The 18,420-nt window shown below is 36.3% G+C and overlaps 1 protein-coding gene across 2 annotated transcripts; it reads left to right on the top strand.

Moving 5' to 3' along the window:
* The first annotated feature begins 1 nt into the window (after position 1).
* Positions 2 to 7,964, top strand: LOC106172007 (meiosis-specific protein MEI4). 2 transcript variants are annotated; one of them, XM_013552584.2, is made up of 4 exons: positions 2 to 172; positions 1,530 to 1,739; positions 2,314 to 2,729; positions 6,325 to 7,964. In XM_013552584.2, exons 1-4 carry the CDS (start codon positions 73 to 75, stop codon positions 6,706 to 6,708), a joined length of 1,110 nt encoding a protein of 369 aa, XP_013408038.2. In that variant the 5' UTR covers positions 2 to 72; the 3' UTR covers positions 6,709 to 7,964. The 2 variants fall into 2 exon arrangements, with proteins under 2 accessions (XP_013408038.2, XP_013408036.2); XM_013552582.2 differs by having other exon boundaries at positions 1,530 to 1,754.
* Positions 7,965 to 18,420: the final 10,456 nt, after the last annotated feature.

The raw sequence follows: 18,420 nt of genomic DNA, 5'->3' as shown, positions 1-18,420 counted from the left end.
CTGATAATGTAATTTAACAACTCCTTTTATAGTTTGAGCAGATAAGCCTGTGCAATTGAGCGTATCGAGGCAATGAGCACTGCAGAGAAAAAGGAATCTTGCAGTGATGGATTGGTTTCTTCAGAAAATGCCAAAAAGTTGACAACATTGCCGATTTCTGAGTCCAATCACGGTAAAAAAAAAATAATAATAATAACCCACGGTTGTTTCTTTATAATGATGATACATATGTCTAGCTCGACTCTGGCTGTCTACCAGATGTGATAAGAAACACTTGAGGGGCATCGCAGAAGCACAAGTATATAAAAATATATATAAAATTTTGCCTTACACTGCTGTTTTCCAATATCTATCACAAGTGTACAATTTACTTTTGGCAGTGTTGACAAAACAATTGATTATATGATTGATTAATTTTTTTGTTTGGATTAACAGTGATGACATAAGTGTAGCAGGGATCAAAGTAATACCATGTAAATAAATAATTTTACTCTCAAAGCTTTTTCACTTGTGGATGCAATCATACACAATTTTTATGAATTATTTGTAGGCTTATTTAAATTTAGCCAGTATTATCTAATTGTTTTATAGTGATTGGGCGTACTGTTAACTTCCATTTATTGATCAGTTTAATTGGGAATATTTAGACTGTAAACAACAGCACAGTTGGATCAATATTGGGCCCATTCAAGTAATGAGAAAATAAACAATTTAGCAGCTGAAGCATTAGAAATACTGTTGAATCCTGACTCCACTACAGATTCCAGTCACACTTATTTTTTCCCTAGTTTTAGTTACAATTGTTTTTCAAATGATTACTTTGATATGATGTAAAAGCTGAAGGGTCTTGATCTCTTTATCTTTTATCTGGCAAGTCCCAATAATAATGTAAGACTTTTGGAACATTTAAAAAAAAAAAAACTTTTAAAAGAAACGTACATATGTATTACCATGGAAGTAAATCCTAGATGATAAATTTCCATGGCATTACTCACAGTTGGATTTGTATCTAAACCAAAGCTTTCAACTACCACATAATTTGAGACCTGCAGAGTCACCGCAGAGTGGATTTTATGGTGCACTGACCTTGTATAAACAATTCCAACAGGAATGATTTTTGTGAAAATCTTAAAACCATTTGTGCCATTTTTTATAATTTCATTTTTTATTCTCTAGTGGTAAGGAAGCAGCTACATTAAAAGCAATACAAGTATATATGTATTGGATTATGATAACAGCAAGCTCAACCTTGGCAGGTCTTTTTTTTTTTCTCTCTTTTTTCATCAATTCTAGGTCCTCCTCTGAAAGTTGTATGTTATTTATATTTATTTGATGTTTGCAATATTTTAATTTGAACCTAATTTGTCAGAAGTTATATTCAACTTGAAAAATTCTATTGATGTGTGTGTGTGCAAGGGTGCATAGCTTAGAAGTTCCAAAATAAAGTAATCTGCACTAGTAAATACCTCAGAAACAAAACAAAAATAACAGTAGTTAATCGTAATTCATATATAAACTTCAATTTACAGTTGTGAAGAGCTACATAGACAGATGTAGGATAGCTGCAGCCTTGGCAATCATCAGATCAAAGCCCCAGGGTGTGACGGGCCAGCAGTTTGCCAAACAGCTCTGCAGTTTTCATCAAAGACAACTCCTGGATTGTCAGAAAAGGGTTCATGACTTGGAGGCAGAGTTCCTAAAAGTCAAACAAGACCAGTTGATGGAAAGAATAAAAATTGGTAATGACAAATTAAGTTGGTATTGTACACTGAAGCTAGATACAATATGTGGGATAACAGAATTTATGCCAACTAGAGGATGACAGTTTTGTCTCTTGAGCACGTGGGTTCCTGATAAGAAATTAAACACCCTGAACTTAGTAGTGAATTAAGTTTGTTCCAATAAAAGTTTGAAAGAAAGGTTTTGCTTTCTATTTATGTACTCTGAACATTAGGGTTGTAAATTAATAATGGTAATAGGTTGAAAGACCTCTTGCTTTGCAAGGGCATGGAAGTACATCAGAGAATTGGCTTGATTAAATGGAATTGACCACCATCTTGATCATTTCGTGATGACCTTGAAAAGTAACTTTTATGTCATAATGAAGGTCATTTCCATTACTGTCCTTTCTTGCTTTCCTATTTTGTCTCATTTGAACTTGATTAAAATGTTATTTTATGGTAATAGTTAATAAACTGCATTTTTATTATCCTCATGGAAACAACCCATGCACACAAAAACAAAATTGGTCACCACTTAACATATATCCATTTTCAACTTTAACAAAAGAATTTTTGTGTTTGAATTTTTCAGCTCAGGAAGAGGCAGAAGGCAATTTAATGCCGACACCACCCTCTTCATCAGGAGGGGAACACACACAAAATTTAAATAAAGCTGAAGAAACAATTGTTCAGTATTCCCAGTTCCTACGGAGCATTATACAGTTAAAACATTACAAAGAAAGGACAGACATTAGTCAAGACCCAGAGTCAAAATTAACAGTGGAGAAAAGCATATTGAAATGTATGGATATGATAGTAGCACATATGCCATCTGGAGACAGAAATAGCATGGTGTCCTCTAATATTTTGGAGCAGTCTGTGTCCACTTTGGTCAGTGTTCTGGACAGTAGACCCCTAGAGGACTGGTCAAGTACCATTGTACAAGGCCTACAGCACACACTCAGGGAGCTAGTCAGGAGGATGGTTGATCAGGATAATTTTCATCAGGTATGCACATTTTTTTATTAACCCTTAAATTTTAAAGGTTATATTAAAGGTTAGGCCTTTTGCATTTATTTCAGCTCTCATGGAGTATCATCTCATTGAAAATGTTAATAACACTTTATCTTCAAAGATGTGCCCCACCCCGCCATATTTTTTTTCATACCTTTTCAAGCACATTTATTTTTGTTTGTTCTTTAAAAGATAATCCACCACATATACATCATTTAGATATATATATATATGTTAATAACCTGGCTGCAACAGCAGAAGTGTGTTATCTTGACTTAAATTCTGAAATTTAACATTATTTACAGCCTTTGAGAACACCATGAATGGACCCATTCCATATTTACACATTACTTAGATATTTATTCACGTCTAAAGCCACCAATCAATCAGGTAGATGTGATCTTTTGATGGTTTCATATTCAAAGGACTGTCTCTTGAGCATTAGGATATATGTTCATTTTTTTAATTATGGTTTCTTTGAAACATGCATGAAACTGGATGTGTACATGTTTTTACTTTTATGTGCTTAAAACATCACAGTGAAATACAGTGTTGATCATGATAATAGAAGTTGTCAGTTATGACTAAGGGGTCCTTAAATTGGTAGAGCTTTTTTTTTTGTGGTTTTCAGTAAGAACTGAAAACTCTGATACATGTGGAATGGTTGCTTTTTGATATGCTGTGAAGATAATGCGCAGGGGTTTAGTTCTTGAAAAAAAAGTTTCTCCGTAGTACTAAGCAGCGTGTCTGTTGTATCAAAAAAAAATCTACCATGTGCACCTCATTCTGACTTTCTTTTAATCGTACTGATGAAATGTGCGAGACAAATGTCCAAATGAAAATATAAATAACTGCACATAACTAAACTTTGGCCACCCTGGGATTATGTCATAGTTTCATTATAACCATTGGTGTTTACCATAATGAAAGAATGGACTGTGTAAACAATTGATGATTATTATTTTTAAGTGGCCTTTCCTCCTGCTAACATTTAAAGCCACACATTTGAATGTTTTTTTAATTTGGTATGTTGCCAGGGATGTTTTTCTTGGTAAAGATTGGAAAAACAGAATAGTGAAAATTATTGCACTTGAATTGAGTAGGTCCATCATAGCATGTTTTGTATATTAATAGATTCTTGGACATAATTTTGTCCATGATAGATTCACACACACACACAAACACACACACACACAAATAAAAATGGAAATTTATAATGTAATTAAAGTTGAATCGACTTGAAAAATCTTGCTAACAATGAAGAAAAATGAAGAAACAGTTTTTATTCTCTTTTGTTCTTAGTAACTGTACTCCCTAGTGAATATTTAGTTTAGGTTGGGTAATTCAGTACTCAGGAGGGCAGGCCCCACAGTGTAGACTCTATAAGCACAGTAGGCTTCATTCACATAACTTGGACACTTTGGGACCAAAAATTTTCTTGCAATTTCTCAAAGATTCGAGTCAGCCCATTTTCTTTTTTATTTTAGCTAATATTCTTTCCATAAAGCTTTGTTTGAGATGAGGGATTAAACGAAGTATAAGTTGAAATTAGTTACGCAGATACATATATAAATATACAAAAAGGGGTAAACATGAAATCGAGAGAAAGAAAGTTTCCTTATCGTTGCTGAAATTAACAAACAAAACCATACAAAGCGAGACATTTTTTCTAGTACTTTTACATGATCATGCTTAAAATGAATGGAAGCATGTTACTTGCGTAAAGTTGGCAGCAGCAGAAAAGAATACTGGTGGCAGTGGTCATCTTTTCCTTTTATCATTGATCTCCCTTGTGAATGTTTAGTTTCCTTTTAAGCTACTAATTCAATATTTTGTGTACCAACTAAGTAGACCATGAAGGTCATTTGTATCCCAATTCCCATTTCTGACCAAAAGTTAGCAATAATGATAGCTTGGAGAATATTGGCCATACAGATGCTTTACATATATTTTAACCACAACAAGAAAAAACAAGTGAGCTTGTAAAAATTGTTCTTTAAAATTTGTTTCAAGCAAAAATAATAACTATTATATAATAAGTATATAATATGATCTTATATTTGTGAATTCAAGATCTGATAAAACTCAGTATCTGCCTCTGACATTATCACCAAATATAACATTGACCAATGAAGTAATCCATATTTTTTGACTGGACATTGTGAAGGAAACATCATCAATAAGACAACAAACAATATAATAGCAGATTATAGTGATATTGCAACTTTTGCTCCTCAGTGGATATCACTTTTCTGAGGTCCACAAAACAACATGTTGACTTTTGGCCAAAGTCAGTGTTTGTGTAATATTGCTTAAGCATGTTGTAGCTATTCATACATCTATGCACTGTATATGTAGTGGTAATTAGAGGAGTTTTGCAATGACAAAATTATTTGGTCGGATTCCAAACTACTTTTTGTTAATGACATTTCATTGAAGTACTGCAGAATGACGTGGTTTAGCTACAGCAGACTATCACCCCATTTCCATACATTAAACGACCTACCTTAGATCGACCTAACTCCCTGGGGGTTCACGCTAAATAGCTGTCAGCCGGGCGGACACGAAAGTTAATTACCCCCTTAGAGCTTGTAGTAGGCGGGACGGACATTTAAGTCGGATTATCTGAAAGTAATCTAGTGAGACTCCCCGCGGGGATAGATCGATCTAAAATCTATGGGAATAGAGCCTATCACTATTTTATTGCTTGAACTATACCTTTTAGGTGAAAGTAGGATTTTTGGGGCCCTTCTGCCCCAAGGGTTATTACTGTTGGAGACAAATTATATTTTTAGATGTATTTTACAATTTTATTGGATGATTGTGTTGACTGTTGTGGCAATTTTTTTGCTTTCTGATCTTTTTTCTTCTTCATTTATTTCCCATTGCTCTGGCATAGTGCTTATTATTTTGAACTTTTTAGGTTCTTTTTACTTTTAACTGTGCATGTGCACTCTACTTTTTCATACAGGCCTCATTGGTAATAATCCCAGAAAATTGAACAGGTCTGTAACAGTAAGTTTAAATGGTCATATGAATGATGTGAATTAATGTGGAAATACCCAGGATACTGTCTGTTTATTCTTTCAATCAGTAGCTTTAATTTCAGTTTAGGGGGTGTTCATTGGAAGGAATTCTGATTCTTTATCAGGGTTATAGCTGTTAAGGTATAGAATGTTTGAGAATGGTAGAAACTGATATGGTAGGATACACCCACGGACAGTCCTGCTTTCAATTACTTTGTTTATTGTTGTTGGAGGTGGGAAGGAAATTTGTTTTTATAAAAACTACTTGATAAGGTAAAGGTGTTGCTGAATTCCAGCTGAAGCTTATGAAAATATAATTTATTCCATATGGGATAATTTTTGAAAATGGGTGTTTTAGAAAATGGAATTCAATCAAAGAAAATATTTGTTGACGTTATCTGTGAAAAGACCACATTCATGAGGAATTGTAGTTTTGGCTAAATTGTCTTCTTTATTGATAAATGGATATAAATATATTGCTAAATGACTAGTAAAAATCTTCAAAATTTTGCAACATAATATCTGTAGCAAATGTAACAAGTTTTTTCTTGTTGTTTTTCCAGAACAATAAACCTGAACAAACAAGCTCTCTTCTATTCCTCTTTGGAAAGTCCAAGCACTTCAAGTTCACTGTGGTGGAATGTTTTTTCACTGAACTTCACTTCTTCTCTGAACATTTGAGACAGGTGTGCTTTTCCCATGCTCCACTACAGGTGAAACAATATGAAAATATGTACTTTGTTTTCAAAGTATGCGAGGAAATTCTCAATCTGGAGTGTGGGATGGATAAAAATTATCATGGGATCATGGATCAGTTGAATCTTCAGAGCTTGCAGGAGATTCTTACGAATTGTCTACTTCACATTTCAGAGGAGTTTCCGTTGTTTGCTCACTATGTCTGGAGATTAGGGGCTCTGATTGATTCAATCTCTGCAACACAAAGCTGAGACAGTGACTTAACCACAGTTTGCTTACAGAATTCTTTTGTTAAACTGTCTTTAGTTGACATGAACTTTGTCAGTCAGTTCTTGAATCTTAGACTTGGTTCCAGTCCCTAGATTGATCTAACAGGATCAGTCCATCTTCACGGGTTTCTCACTAAATTGCTTTCAGCTTAAGTGGCTTAGATGTCTGGGACGCCTACTAAAGCTGCTAAATGAAAGTTAATTACCCCCTATCAGCCTCAGAAGGTGTGACAGACATCAAAGCTGCTTAAGTTAATTGCAATTAAGCGAGAATCCCCTTGGAGATAGTTTGATCCAAAGTTAGTCTAATAGGGTCTGGGAATGGTCTCTTAATGCCATGACACCATTATAAAGTCTTGTTTATATGATTCATTTTTTCTTAAAATATGTTTTATCAAATCTGAGAAGAGATATTCAGCCAAATGTGCCTTATTTGAAGTGTCAAAATGTGTTCTGAGTGTAAAATAGAAATTAAAACAAAAGATTTTACTCATTCTTTATCCTTTAAGTATATTGTATGGAAAAAATAACGAAAGAAAAATCAATGAACCTATTAGAATAATACAGATTGTTTGATTCCATTTATAGATGTGAAACATGTTCTCAATGAATTTCCCAAAGGGATAAATATCTCAAATATTAAACATACGTTTTGCAGTCAAGGGAAAGTGAAATTGAATAAGAATAAGTGATTTTTCTGTGATATGGGCTTATGAATGCTTTGTCTCTCCGTTGCTCTATAACTTTTAAACCTTTTGGTCTCTGGAGGCTGTAGAAAGTAATGGATACCATCTTTGCAGGCAAATCTAGCCAAACATACCACTGGGGAATATCACAGGCAGCATTGATACCGTAGTAGGGCAATCAGTTTGCTAAGATTGACATGAAAATAAAGAAACATAAGCTAAAACTGCACTGGTATACAAAATGCACATGTTAACATGTTTAACTATCAATTTGTCGTGTCAGTCAAAGGTTTTATCAGTGGTGATTCATCTCTGGATGGTCACACTTGTTACAATAAGGTGGATCGCTGCTGGGCTGGCAACTGCCTGATGACCATGACTGTGCAAAAATGTCTAAGGACTTGTTCTTCTTTGATGTTTACCTTTAAACTGCTGTTAAGAGTATGACAGGTTCTGTACTAGTATGTCAAAACATTCAAGTGGAAAGCTTATAAATTGCCAAGGAATTGGAAATGGAATTATAAAAATTAATAAATTTTACTGTGCTCTTCATCAAGTTTTTATTTTTTATCAGCCATCACTACATATGCCTGTTAATGTGGAATTGATGCTCTGTTGCAATGTTTTTATTTTTTACCAAAAAGAATTGTGAAATTTTCTTTAAGCAGGTGGTAAAGCATGTACAGTAATATGTATTTATATGCTCATTGTTTCTGGCATTAGACCCAAAAGTTCATTAAGTACTACTAACTAGTATTTCAAGCATGATGTAGGTTAAGTCTTGATATGATTTAAATTCAAAATGTCCAAGAATTGTTAACTTTTATGATCTTGAGTGGAGACCATGTCAGGATCTCTTTAGGGGTTACATAAAAGGTGTTAAACTCGCTTAATACTATTCATTATTACCTTTTTTTTAGCCCAGTGGCCCATGGCTCAGTTTTCACCAAAAACCAAAGTCAAACCAAAGTCAATTCCTTGGCTAACATCTTTGTTACCAATGTAACATGGACACAGGCACACATCTTACCCTATCAGGAACAGTGTTACAGCACTCTCATGGACACTCATGCACACATCCTAGTCAACTATAGATTTAAGACCCCATTCCTGTACCTAGATCGAACTAGCAGGATCAACCCATCTCCGAGGGTTTTCTCACTAAATTGTGTTCAGCTTAAGCGGCTCTGTTATTAATTACCGTTTAACAGGTCCAGTGGGCGTGCAAGACATTAAGCCGCTTAAGCTGAACACAATTTAGTGAGAAAACCCTCGGAGATGGGTCGTTCCTGCAAGATCGATCTGAGTATGGGAATGGGGTCTAAGATTCTTTGTGAAAGGAGGGGCAGGGCCTACCCTCTACCAAGGCCACAGATTGAATTTCCACAAGATATTAGCAGATATGTCTCTGGTTAAATAGATGGCTATTCTCTGTACTGTGAAACCATAAATGTCCACAGAATAATAACTGAGGGTAGGCAGGGCCCACGTTTCACATAAGAAAATGGCCCCAGAGTTTTTGTTAGCTGGAATTTTGGTCTACTTAAATGCAAGATAAAATTGTAGTTGTTCATTAAATAAAGTAACTCTCTTGGGGTCAAAATGGACTAGATATTTGGTCTAAAAGTTCAGAACAACTTAGCCAAAAAAGTGCTAGGAGCATAATTGGTATTTTAAAAATGGTTCCGTTTAGAGCGTCGTTGCTTACAATACTGAGATAAAACAATGATGTTAAAAATAATACAAGTGATAATGTTAATAACTAATATTTTTAACGTGGTTAAACCTCAACCTACTGACAAAACGGTTTATAAGTCTATGGACATTTCACTTGCGGTTGTCACATGATTTGATGTAGTCAATGTACCTTAACAGGCTATTTTCACCACTAAAATGAGTGTCATGAAAGTGAACTGATCTAAAGGGTCTAAGAAGGTCTTAAGGGAGGTAAACCTTTTATTTTGGTGTTATTATGATTATTATTGTTATTATTATTAATTAATCTGGCTGAAATTCTTGGGAAACTTGGTTACAGACTAAAATCGATTGGCGACTTGAGCTCTTTTCTGAAAAAGGTCCCAAGATCGTTCCGCTTATACTGTTGTATAATGTGGCTCATTGTAATGATATCCACAGATGCGTTGAATAAAATCCAATACCAGCTAATTCGGAAAGCACATAAATGATTTGAATTGCCAATCCTTTTTTTACTGTTGATTTGAATTTGAGTTTTGATATGAATGGGTATGCGCGTAGCTTGCTTAACAAATCTTTGATTTTTCATCTCGATTTGTTACTAGATCTAGTGTATTGATGTTATCTTCTGTGAAGATCTGAACATTTGAAGCGTAGCTTGGATCTGCTGTACTCTCCTCGAAGTTAATTATTGAATACCGTGGGCGTCTATCTCTTTTATGGTTTGCACCCAGTGAACGATTGGCAAAAAAGCTTAAATTAAGTCCCTCAGTTGGATTCATTTCCTGGATAGTAATTCGAATTTCTTGATATTTTCCACTCTAGTTATTTGTAGAGGGTGTTTTCACGCTCAGCTTACGAAGATCGAAGTAAAAAACTAACAAGTCGAATGGCAAACAGCACTGGTCAGATTAGTCAATTTAATTTTTTTATGTTGGGATGAGCGGCGCCTCACTTCCTGAAGCAACGTCATTGAGATCGATGGGCCTGAATTCAGTGTGAATGCGCCTCTAGACATTAAGTAGGAACGTCGATATGTGTGTTTAAGGTCGTGAAGAATACACCACTTAAATTACTCAATTCTCATTGAATTGTCAACCCAAACATGCTTTAAATTGAGAAAACAGAACATGGTTGCAGCGATACACGAAGAAATCCCAAATGAGATCCTGTTATTTATCTTGTTTAAGTTAATTTCACGATTGTGTTGCTTTTTCCTCCGCAGAAATGGATCTGGCATTACATTCAATACAAGTCTAATCCGAATACAGTCTTGGCACTGGTACCCTGAATTTGATAGACTTTAGGCTTGATAAACTCCGATATTCTTATAAGTCTCCAGCCCTCTTTAATGGAGGTACATGTAGGACGATCGATCTGAGTCTCTTCCCGCGGTTATCGTTGGCACTCAGGGTGGACCAAGCCGTCTGGTTGTCGATTTTAAAGGAATTGCTGTTTGGTTGTTAAAATGATGGAAGCATATATGAATCAGATTTAAGAAGTGAAATGTTTGATTACAATATAATTGACTTATACATTTTTTTTTGCTATTTTATATTCCATTCTGTCACTGTAAAACTATTACTTCTTATAGCTAGATAACTAAATTTATCATTATCCTCTTTGTATGTTAAATTCACTATCTTTACTTAAGGGAAACCATTGGTTCGGAATTTATGCCTTAAAGTCTATTTCTTTTATGGTGTTAAGCAAGAGATCGTTCATCTTTCCCGTCCCCTTGCTTTTTTTTCTTTTCTTTTTTTTTTTTTTTAAAGAGAAGTTATGCTGTCTATTAGTTTTTCGTTATGCGTTCATTCATACTGCAGAGGGGGCATATACCTTTGCATAAAAAAGGAAAGAGAAAAAAAAAGGATTTCAAAAACATGCATTTTGTCAATATTGCAGGCAATTTTAACATGAACATCCATTTCTGTAAAAATGAAGGACGGTTGTCCCTAAAACTTAGTTTAGTTGCCATGTGCATTCTGCAGATGTTGTTATTCGCGTGGGAGCCTATCCAGAAGTAGAAGTAAGACACTTAGGAAGTGAACACAATTGATAGAAATCCTCTCATGACTAAGAATTAGACTAGAAATATTGGTCAATGTATGCCATGATCTAAGAAATTCCACAGGGCATAGCGAATTGTGATAAAAAGCCGAAACAGTACCGAGATGAAAATACCGAACATCAGCAGCGCCTCTCTTATAACAAGAGTGTCTAATGGTATCAGTGTAATTGGCCAAATTGTCCCCCTCCCCCGGACAACGCTCGCTGTTGTTCTGGGGAATAATCATCTGAATGAGGGTGGAGTCTTTATAACTGAGCTCTGCAAACACGTTATTTTCTTGATTACGTCGGTGATGGAAATAGTAGTGTCCCAAAACGAATTGTTGGGTGGGGCCAACATGACTAGACGTAAGTCTTAACTAAGCTACTTGATAAAGGAATCAATTCACCAGCAATTGATTAATAAGTGTTAAGTCCTGAAGTGTGTATTTGACTTGCAGTTTAAATCATTAAATAACTGGTAGATTTATTTGGTCGCCTGGTGACGCATGCTGGACCGAGACCGGGTCAGGTCTACTTTTGTGCTTTTGTAGTTGGCACAGGTAGGCCTGCATGTAGCTCTGGAACCTCCAGTAAAGGTATAACAAACGCGAGTCAGCATATATACACTGTTCTTTCAGCAAATGGAGATTTCACCAGTCGCGATAAATCTGAATCGAAAAATCTGAAAAACCTGAATTTGAACTTTACAAGTTACAGACCCGCATTGATTAAATGGGTGGGTTGTATTTCTTTTGTGAAATACGTAGCCCACCTCTTGCATGCCGCTCCCCAAATATCATCGAAATAGAACTCGTCTCCTTAGAACCAACAACAGTTTCTCTACGTGCGCTCCACACAAGCCGATTTAAATGGCGTGGCCCACGACCAAAAGTGTCAATCTTTATTTCATAGCTCCCAATAAGCTAGAGCACAGTCTACGTCATTTTGACCAGGATTTCAGTTTATAAGCAACGCCGTTCAAGAAGCATGGCTCATGTTAAGTGCTTTTTTAACGAAAAGTCGATCCCCATGAACTGCGGTCTTTTTTGCTTCGCTGAACGTGGTTTTCATACATTTTTTTCCGGAAAACTTTTAAACCGATATAGCCGAAACGTTTACTTTTGCTCAAATGTTTTTTTAATCTGATCTTAAATTAATTTTCCTGGAAATGTCTTGTAAAGATGCTGTATTTTCGCCCACACAGTGTGGTCCAATTTGGGCCAGCAGAGCTGAAAGTGAAGACATGCTTCATTAGGATACTCAACTTTCACTGATCAATTAGTTCAACAATGTGGTCAATCTATTTCGTCTTTTGGAGGAGAGCTTTACAAAATTACTGGATAGGCTTTTGTTATGATAAATTAAAAAGAAGCTTACGTCATTTTTATCGAACCACTTATGTTTCATTTCTCTTCAAGTGTTATTATTCAAAATTGATATGAAAATCAAATCTTCATTACATATTGATTTATGACTTAAAGAGACGTTTTGTGGTATTATATTCGTCTTAAATCCCTTTGTTCCATTTGAATAATTGGAATAATAATAATAATATTCATGCCTTGACGCCCCTTAAGATAACGAAATGTCTACCCCTGTTCAAAATTGAAAAATGCAAGGAATACCTGTAACTTTTCCCTCCGCTTAAGACAAATAAAGAAAAAGTACTCTCCAAATCTAGCGTATTCATTAGATGAAATTCGAAAAACGGCCGGTCAATAAAAGTTAAACAGTCTTGATGATGCCAGGAAAACCATGATATTGTGACGGTAAAAGAAAGGTAAATGATTTTATCTTCATCTTCCACGGTCTCTTGAAGTGCGATACCTTACTGGGAAGCCACTACGTTAATTTCTACCACGTTTTCTTTCTGGCAGGTTCTGTCTTTCTCTAAGAAGCAACTAGTTTTTACGTTGGTCGTGTGATCCGCGTTCTTTCGGCATGTGCTCTACTGCTTGTGTTCATTAAGTACAATACACCTACGAGAAAAATTACAATATTAGTTTCACATGTTCATTTACACAAAATCAATATACATGCATAAGTACTGTAATCAGAAATATGCAAAATCGAAAATATGCAACTTGAGAAATTAGATTCTTGTTGAGGTTATCCATCTGTTTTAATGTAAAACACTTGGGGTGTATGAATTGTGACGATTGCTGTGGCCAAGCCTAACAACTTACTGCTGATTGCAAGCAATTTCCAAAAATAAATACTAAGGTTCAGTAAGTGCCCTCCTGGATGATAAATCGATGAAGGCAATGTTTTTGTCCACGCCGATTGTTGTAGTCAAAAATTACTGAAGCGACTGGATTTACCACTGGTTCCCCATAGGAATCACACAGGGATGTGTTTCATGGCGCCTTTGTTCAGTCACCGCTTTCTTATTTCGACATTATTTACTCATTTTAAATATGCAGGTGAATCTAGCGGGAAACACTGTATCGAAAATCGTTAGTTGAACAATTCGGACAAATCGCTTGCTTCCACCTGTTTGCTCAAAATACCCGCCACCCAATCATTCAGTATAGTATCATGATAAGGACCTGATTTAATATCTGATCGAAGTAATGCAATCAAATGTTTGTAGATCTGTCACCATGGGCGTATTTGATCTGGCCCGTTAATCTCCTAGAACGTAGGCAGCTATGTAAAATGACTTCTGCATCAAACGAAACGCAAACTTGGTCGTTTAACAGGCTTAATGGCAATACGTAATGCCTCCTTTTGATGACGATAAAAGATACGAAATGCCTATCTTTTTTTAAATAATGAATACTTATAGCACTGAATTCAATTACAATGGATTGGACGTTATAGTTTGTCAGCTGTTATGAATTGTCATGAGAATTTCTGTCGAATAATGGGGGAGACATTTGTGCAGCAATGGGTATATGTCTGCGTCAAGCCATTCTCATGACTTGCCTTCTTTCATCTTTTCTCTCCTTCTAATTCTGGTTCCATTGCATTAACCTATGATTGTTTGCGTCATTCTTTGCTCTTAGTGTTGAGTTTGGATCGTTTGGAAGGTTTTATGTATTTCTAAAGTTAAAGTGATTACACATAAGAGCATTTCTTAGTTGCGGTTTGCCGCTGATGTGATTACTGAGATAGGAGGTCGAGTTAAACCACTAACTGAAATGAAAAAAAACCTGAATGATGTCTTTTTTTTTTAATTTCTCAATTTCTGGTCTCTCCAAATTTTCCCTGTTTTCATGCATTGAAGACTTCATCATTGTCAAATGTGTGCATGAATGTTACGTTTAGTTTTCTGTGGTCCCGATTACGCCATCAAGTATTCGGCAGGGTTGTACATTTATCTACATGTATACATTTGACTATTGATTTTTTGTTTCCGAATTTTTGTCTATTCTTGATAAAGAGATAAATAATTGATATGTGACTTTATAAAATCATCATGTTGCAAACCTTTATGTTGATCAGAATGGATATGGATATTGAAGTTCAGTACTCGGAGTACTCAACCCAGTTAGCAGTTATCCTAATGAAAGTAAATTTTAAAGATGTGGTGGGGTATGTTGATTATTATGAATACGTAAGTCTTTCATTCTGCCCATTTGATTTGTCTTTAAACCTACGCGCTCACAGATCCAGCATTTTTTTTTCAAATACCAGGACAATTTAATGCTGTCAATGTTTTAAGCGCGCGGAGAAGTGAGGAATTAGCCAAATTAAAACGTAGCAAACACTACCCCTCCCCCTCCCCCCCCCCCCCTTTAGCATAGTTCACACTTATGAAACCAATTACTTAAACACACGATGCCAGACGAGGCACGACGATGTCCCACCTGAACCACAGTCTGGGCCATTGATTAAATGCTGTCAAGATGTCGTTAATGATGACCCTTCCTGGGCGCCTCGTGCAAATTTGATCATGCAAATGACCGGACATTTGCGCTAGGCCGCACTACTCTAGTTATTAGAGATGAGAGTTAATTACACTGGGGAATGGAGGCAATGATCGAATTACATGTGGGAACACCCAGGGATCACTGATGGGTCACTTTCAGCGTTTCCTTATAGTACCACTGGTCATCAATTTACGCTAAAGTGAAGCCTCAAATTCATCTAACTAATGAATAGATACCATAGATGCTTTGTAGCCAGGTGACTATGGTGTTGTCTTTGGCAGCCTGCCTAAGCAAATTAACGCGTAATTTTAGGGAACTTTTATCGTGCCAATTATTTGAGGCATGGTCTCCTACGGGTTTGTGTTTACCCATTAACTTCTTTTGCCCCGTAAAACTGACACACTTCTTTGTGGCATATTAATTGAAAATTGACTTTTTGTCTTTGATATTGATATGTCATTTTATACTTTTATGGTATATTTATGGCATTAAAACCTGGAGAATATTTCAACATATTTGTATTGTAACTAGTGCCTGGAACTGACTATACTCCATATGTCGTATTGGTGAAACATTAATGAATATATATGTGAGATCAGCTTGGGCATAACCGATATATTCGAAATAAGCCAAAGAAAACCCACTGCAAATTAGCGTTTAAATAATATATGTCTTATTTCTAAGGTTTTGCTTTGCGACCTTTTTGACTTCCGGCTCTGATGTGATTTAAGATCATTATGGCCTCCCGTTTCTGGCAGTGAGGATATTTTAACGACAGCGATAAAACGATTAGGATTCCCCGAAGAAATGGAAAAGGGATGGTATTTACTTGCTTCTAATTTACACACAATTTCCCCCTTGTTCCTCTATGTCTAGGGCTCTGTTTCGCGGTGTAAAAAACGATTTAATTCCCTTGAAGAGATTCAAAGGAAGCAGCGTTGCACATGGTTTATACTTCTTTTGCAGCCAAGTGGACTCACGGTATATTGAATATTCAGCATATTGTCTAAGAATAACTGTCCAAAATCCACGACGCCTTAACTTTAAAAAACTTAGTAATAATAATAATTCTCCTGTTGCCTGAAAAGCCGCGTGTATGCACTTTTCCTTCCTTGCAGCTGGTACAGATAGCCACAGCTCCGATCGAATTGTCATATGCTTTAGGCTATGTCTAAATATTTAAAAAGCCATCTTTGAACGATCACCGCTCTCTCTAAGAAACAGATTGCATTTTCTAGGAAACGGATATACAATCTAAAAAGCAACAAGATTCAAGCCAAGAGCTAAGGCATTATTTGTTTTGAAATTCCACTTTCGACCTTTGCAAATGGAAACAAACAGTATGTATTGGTCCAAGGTCATCTCTCTTTTCTGTATGGGTAATTTAAATACTAAAATGAGCAAAATGCTTCCATTTTGTTAAATCGAAAACTTAAGTAGACGTATGTATTATTCAGTCATCGCTGTTCAATTACAAATGCAGTTTCAACCTTTTAATTTGATTTTGGATTGCGTTATTTACGAGTACAAACCTACTTCGCCAATTGGACCAAATTTTAAGGTACAAAACAAACGGAACGAAAGTAACTTGTAGGGTTGCAACATAATATGACATGACAGAATCTTTAAATATTTATATAATGTTATGTCATTTGTTATTCTGTGTACGTGCATGGGCAAAGTCTTCGATTGCGCTTTAGGGCTGATTGACGGGACCTTTCACATAATTGATTCCGATGCAGAGACCGACTTTTCATCTTGGCTTTCAAGTGGACTTCCCTTAAACCAAACCAAAACTAGACCCACTCGTAAAGTTAGCGTAAACTGTGATGCCGCCATGTAGGGGTCTCATCATCGTCTCTTTTTATGCACAGAAAATCTTGTCTATTGCCGCGGGCGCTGTACGATGAAATCGTATAGGCCTACGGCTTTCCGTACGATTTTTTTTGACATCGTAAGCAACCCCGGGCTACGGCGAGTACTACATGTAGTATGTTTACATTACGTTCGGGTGTCGTGCCATTTCTATGATATCATCTTGAGGTCACGTAGGGAAAAATCGGTGATTGGTTGAAAAGTAATCGTGCGGAGCCCTCTTATTCTCAATGCAGTTGCCGCACGCTTTTCGTGCGGGTTCCTTGAAGATAGATGCGTTGTCGGTACAGACCGCTTTGATTTTTAGCATGTGGTCAGAGTAAAGAAACGGACAACTTCAAATTCCAACAACAGGTTGAGCCATTATCACGACTACCGCAAGTCCAGCGAAAAACGCTTGTGCGGGAACTGTGCACTGTCTTCTAGAATAATGCTATGGCCTAAGGCAGGGGGTTCTACAAGGGGATTCGAGGAGTTCAAAACAACCCCCCCTTTCTGCAAGGAAAAGGTTCCCTCTGGGTAAAATTTTATCCAGGTACATTAAGGTTTCGTGGTAAAAGATCCACTTTTACAGAAAAAAAACTTTTGAAATTGCTGGTTACGGGCCTCTGTCAAAAGTTTTAGCTTGACAAAATCGGAGCGGCTACGGAAACCGTAAATCCGTACGATTTCTCACTCCCACCGCTTGCCTTCGCATAAGCGTCGCATGAAAAGGGTACAACAGGCAATACACATGTACGAGCACCGAACCGACATCGGATGACAAAAACTTATCTATGTTTTAGGAATTATTTATATAAAGATCATATGGTTAAAAACGTCAGGACAAAAAAATCGAAATTATAATGTGCTTCTTATTTAGAATACAGATTATATCAATCATTTTGAATGGTTACTGTCATTATATGCTAAACATACCCGCACCAACCCTTCCCCCTTCCCCTCCTCCTCCAATCTTTCTTTCCCACCTGTTATAATGATACATATAATACGATTTGTTCTCATCCATGACGAACAGTGCCAGGGCCGCTTCACAGTAGAACTCTTAAAAGAAAATCAGCTTTAACATAAATAAACTTATCCCGAAATAAAGTAGGCCTAGATCAACGTTTTTGAACATCTTGTTGAAAACATCTTCCGGTCTTAAAGTATTTTGCGAAACTGACCTCAGAATATTTTGTTGGACGATCATCGCAGAATATCAATATTGGCTGAGCATATGTACAATGAATCTTAAGTTAACCACACGCTTTGAAAAGTGCTGGGATTCCCCATCAAACATCCCGTGCACGAGAAATTAAGCCCACCCTCACCTACAAATTGAACAACAGATCCATTAGTCTTCATTGAAATGGGTGATGAGATTTTGTTGAGCCAGTATAATGCGCGTGTCTGAAGCAGTTTAAAAGCTTTGCGGATTTGATATTTTCGTTTTGTTCAGTCACCTGCGCAACACGATTACTTCATTATGAACACACCGAGTCAAAATAATGTTGAATGGGCCCCGATGG

This window comes from Lingula anatina, chromosome 1 (assembly GCF_051362555.1).
Source record: "Lingula anatina isolate TDL-2025a chromosome 1, LinAna3.0, whole genome shotgun sequence".
In the NCBI taxonomy this organism is placed as follows: Eukaryota; Metazoa; Brachiopoda; class Lingulata; order Lingulida; family Lingulidae; genus Lingula; species Lingula anatina.
The sequence above is the reverse complement of the archived record's forward strand: the minus strand, read 5'-3'. Positions and strand labels throughout refer to the sequence as shown.